This window comes from Poromitra crassiceps (genome assembly GCF_964638095.1).
Source record: "Poromitra crassiceps genome assembly, chromosome: 7".
Lineage (NCBI taxonomy): Eukaryota > Metazoa > Chordata > Actinopteri > Beryciformes > Melamphaidae > Poromitra > Poromitra crassiceps.
The window spans coordinates 39,159,133-39,164,132 of record NC_139628.1 but is presented as its reverse complement, the minus strand read 5'-3'; the positions used below and the strand labels follow the sequence as shown (position 1 = coordinate 39,164,132).

The window sequence follows — 5,000 nt, the reverse complement described above, 5'->3', positions numbered from 1 at the left end:
ATAGCCTGCACCATGGCCCTCTGGAGGAAGGTGTGTGTCTGTGTGGGGAAATGTGTGTGTGTGTAGATACATGCCCGTGTGTGTGTGTGTGTGTGTGTGTGTGTGTGTGTGTGTGTGTGTGTGTGTGTGTGTGTGTGTGTGTGTGTGTGTGTGTGTGTGTGTGTGTGTGTGTGTGTGTGTGTTTACAAATGCATTGGTAGAGTAATAGGCCGCGCTATTCCCCTCATTACCTTGGAGAGAAGCTCCGGCCCTCAGCATATAGCTCTCAACCTGCTTACCTATGCTTCACCAAACACCCCACCCCCCGCCCCCCCGCCTCCACCCCATCCCTCTCCCTCTGTCAGATCCTCGGCTCGTCGTTTCAGGGATGTTGTCCCGTGTGGCTGGGCTGCAGCGCCGTTATTTGTGTCCTTTGACCTCCTTGTCTAACATCGCTCTCTCTCTCTCTCTCTCTCTCTCTCTCCCTCTCTCTGTGTCTGCCTCTCTCGCCCTTGCAGATGCCCCGGTGGCAGAGTTGCACGACCTGTTCTGTAAGAAGCTGCAGCAGTGCTGCGTGCTGTTTGACTTCCTGGACTGCGTGGCCGACCTGAAGGGGAAGGAGATCAAGCGCGCGGCACTCAACGAGCTGGTGGAGAGCGTGGCCACCAGCAGAGGGGTGCTCATAGAGCCGCTCTACCCAGAGGCCATCAAGATGGTACGGGGAAGGTGTGGTGGAGGGGGGGGGGGGGGGGTGTTGGGTCGCAGGTTCGAGGCCCCGTGTTAGCTCCGGTTTGGTCGGCCGACGGGCGTCCATACAGGCACAATTGCCCGTGTCTGCCGGTGGGAAGCGCGATTTAGGGTATGTTCCCTGGTCGATGCACTAGTGCCCCCTCTGGTTGCTCAGGGTGGGTGTTCGGGGGGGGAGGGCAACTGGGGGGAATAGCGTGATCCTCCCACACGCTACATCCTGCCGGTGAAACTCCTCACTGTCGGATGAAAAGAAGCGGCACATGTATCTGAGGAAGCATGTGCTAGTCTACGGCTCTCCCCAGATCGGCAGAGGGGGTGGAGCAACGACCGGGACAGCAGGGGGAATTGGCCAAGTACAACTGGGGAGAAAATGGTATGATACCAGCACCCTTAAAGTGATACCCATACCGATACCAATTGAGTACTTAATTCACCACCACAGACTGTATGGGTTGTAGCTGCTGTGGTAGTGGGCCAACCACACATCACATTAAATCGAAGAACGCTCGTGGTGATTGACTGTGAGCAAAACCATGCAAATAGTACCCCCCCCCCCCCCCTATATCTGTGTCCAAAACGGATCGAGAGCAAGTATCGTTTGACTGGAGACGTTTCAATATGACTTGGTACTGGGTTATACCATGAGGTATTAAGTACTGATGACCAGTACCTAGTGGTCAGCATCACTGTAAGAAGGCTGTGCAGATGGCGAGAAAGAGAGGGATGCAGGGAGAGAGATGGAGAGGAGAGGTAGAGAGGAGAGTGTGGAGAGCAGCAGCAGTCCCAGAGGAGAGGAAGAGAGGAGGGTGGGTAGAAGAGGCGAGAGGGATGGAGGAATGGACGAAGAGGAAAACCAAATCATCATAGAATTAGAAAATTACATTTCTCTAATCTGGAAATTGACGGAAATATCTCAACTATTGAAAATATCACTGAAATTGGCTCATAATATAATAATACTCCAAATAAAATAAAAATCTGATTACTCAAGTCTGGATTGATAGTTGTCAAGTTGTTGTTCAAGTCAAGTATTTGACAAAAAAAGAAGAAGCAACAATTGAGCATAAGACGTTGATGAATAATGCAAATGGCGCTGCATGCCATGAAGTCGTCATGGAAAATTCATGGAATTGGATTAGCAAAATGGAGCTAAAGGCTGAGACTGCAGGGCGAGAGAGGAGAGGATGGAGAGATAAAGGGAGTGAGAGAGAGAGAGAGAAGGAGAAGAGGGCCGAGCCAGTGGCTGCTATAGGTGTTAACTCCTACAGTATAGGATTGAAAAAGCATATTGATGAAGGAGCTTAAAGGAAATGTGCTGATAGGGGGTTGGGCTGGGCCTTTTTTAAGTCCCTGAGAAGTCTATACAGTCACGTGAAATGAGCCTAAGGAAGTTTTACTGATGCAGTGCAGAAGTGGAGAGAGAGAGAAGGGAAGGAAGTGAGGAAAGTAGGAAGGAAGGAAGGAAGGAAGCATAAGTGGGAAATGGGGCCCAGACAAAGCAAAAAGTTCAAGGGGGAGAGAAATAGGACGTTTCAAAGAATATGATAAAAAACAAGCGCAAATTCGCTATATTATGCCAGGCAGCATGTGTGTTACTGATGACATCACTGATGATGTCACAAGGTCTATGAATGTAAAGGGACATGAAAGTGTTTGAGCAAATTCTGGAGGCAATCGGAGCAAATGGCACGCATCCAATGAGCATTAATGCCTGACTATAATAGGAACATAAAGCCATTTGGTCTCCTCATCTCTCTTTCTACTTCTTACTTACCTGGTTCTCCCTCATCTCCCCTCCCCGTATCCGTCTTCACACCCGCCCACTCCTCATCCATTTCCACTGTTTTCCGCTTCCTATCTTCTCCCCTCCTCCCATCACTCTCCTTCCCCCTCCATCCCTCCTCCCCTCGTCTGCGTTGTTCTTCCCAGATCTCGGTGAACATCTTCCGGACCCTTCCGCCCAGCGAGAATCCCGAGTTCGACCCCGAGGAGGACGAGCCGACGCTGGAGGCCTCCTGGCCCCATCTGCAGGTGCAGGCGGACTTTAGTGTTCCTCAGAAACCATCACGTCAGCAGTACGCCTCCACACTGGCCTTTTACACTTTTCGCGACGAAACCAGTTGGGGAGAGAGTGGCTGTGATGTGCTTGCTAGTGAAACTCAATGCAAAGTCAGTGAGTGCACTGAGAAATGGCCTTACTATGTATTTTAGACTATATTTGGGAGGGAGGACAAGGCCGTAATGCACACAGCTCCCACCGGGCGTCTCTTTTATGTAGCGTTCAGCATTTATCTGCCATACAACTGCCTGGTGATGAGTTGCCTTAGGTAAGACTTACACAAGGCAAGATCTCCATGTAAAAATACCCCTGTCTCCTCAGCCTAAAAAAGTGGTGCTGCAGCAGAGAGGAGCGTCCCACCCCCACCCCCACCCCCCCTGCAATTGATTAGGTTTGCAGGATTTCTGGGTATTGAAGTTCAAACAGCTACCTTGCGCTGCCATTCGGGAACCGGCGACATGCGGAAGTTGCCCAAACACAAACACACACATAGGCTGGATTTGAATAGTCAAAAGAATACTTTTCCTTGACCTCGATGGAAAACGTCATGCGGTCAGGGAAAGAGGCGAAGGAGAATTCATAAGAGCTTAGGAAAAGACAACCGCGGTGCTAAGAGAATCTGAATGCACTTACACAAGGCTATGGCTAGGAATTGTAGGACGGCATTATCGGCTTTCCTTTGGCAAAGGGTGGCCCATTGTATCCTAATAGCTAAAGGAGCTATCTCAGGAAGCATTGAAGCGTTACCATTTAGAGAACAGCTCTTATCATGGCTGCCACTCCAGGTAATTTCACTCAGATAGGAACCTTGAAGCTTCCTCACCAAAAAAGAGAATTCGACTAAATGACGTCTCTTTATACTTGTCTGTCTCTCCATGTGTCTGTCTGTCTGTCTCTCTGTCTGTCTGTCTGTCTGTCTGTCTGTCTGTCTGTCTGTCTGTTAGCTGGTGTACGAATTCTTCCTGCGTTTCCTGGAGAGCCCGGATTTCCAGCCATCCATGGCCAAGCGCTACGTCGACCAGAAGTTTGTCCTGCAGGTGACTCTCTCTCCTTTATCTTGCCTTTAAAGAAACAGTTCACCCAAAAATTACAATTCTGTCATCATCTCCTCCTCCCCCTCATGCCCGTTGAAACACAGGTGGAGTTTGTCCATATTACACACAGGGAGGTTGCAGCACGACTGGAGAGAAAACCAGTCACCACTGACTTCAGTTCTACTGTACTGAAACTGGTAGTACTGTAGATGATGACAAAATGTTAATTTTTGGGTTTACTGTACCGTTAAAGATGTGGTTTGTCGGATTGGGAAGCGCTCAGATGTTTCTCAAGCCTTGACAAATGGAGAGGTATAAATAAATAAATGAAACTCTTCTATGAAAGACCGTCCGTCGCAGAAAACTAGCTTTACTCTGCTAAAGTGCTTTCAGATTTTGGTTTGTAGGTTGGGCCACACACACATTAAAAAATGACTTGAGGACTGTAAATTTGTCTTCCGGTCGTACAGCTTGTGGTGAAGTTATATATTATGTTCATGTGCTCTGCCCACACAAATGCAGAAAAAAATGCAAATTAAATAAGGTTCTATCAGATTTGCTGTATGGTCGCTTGTCTCAAAATCGCTCTGAATGTGAATGGAGATTAACCTTCATATCGAGATTCAGGATACAACAGTTTAGGGTTCGGGTTAAATTTAAGGTTAGTTTAGGGTTTAGGATTTGGGTTTAGGATTAAATTCGATTAAGGTTAGGATTAGATGTTAGGAAAGGAATGTAATCAGTCAAGGTCCTCACATGTATAGCAATACAAACGTGTGTGTGTGCATGTGTGTGCGTGTGTGTGCACGTGCGTGCGTGCGTGTGTGTGTGTGTGTGTGTGTGTGTGTGTGTGTGTGTGCGCGTGTGTGTGTGTGTGTGTGTCTGTGTGTGTGTGTGTGTGTGTGTGCAGCTCCTAGAGCTGTTTGACAGTGAGGACCCCAGGGAGAGGGAGTACCTAAAGACCATCCTGCACCGTGTCTATGGAAAACTACTGGGCCTCCGAGCCTACATCCGCAAACAGATCAACAACATCTTCCTCAGGTAAACGCCGGGATCCACCAATCAAACATTTTAACATCAAAATCAAACATGTAACTGTAAGCTTCTACTGGCATCTACACTGCATTTTACATCGCGAGCCACCTGGTCGGATTTGGCAGGAAATCTGTGGAAACATT

The 5,000-nt window shown here is 48.5% G+C and overlaps 1 protein-coding gene across 1 annotated transcript in view; it reads left to right on the top strand.

The window, feature by feature from the left end:
- ppp2r5b (protein phosphatase 2, regulatory subunit B', beta) overlaps window positions 1-5,000 on the top strand; it is a gene marked incomplete at both ends in the record, with an annotated part of 60,256 nt that overhangs the window by 28,853 nt on the left and 26,403 nt on the right. Inside the window, 4 exons of the mRNA XM_083640538.1 lie at window positions 498-694; window positions 2,659-2,760; window positions 3,733-3,825; window positions 4,733-4,863. Of these exons, the coding sequence (XP_083496664.1) occupies window positions 498-694; window positions 2,659-2,760; window positions 3,733-3,825; window positions 4,733-4,863 (523 nt within the window). The remainder of the gene's footprint in view (window positions 1-497; window positions 695-2,658; window positions 2,761-3,732; window positions 3,826-4,732; window positions 4,864-5,000) is intronic.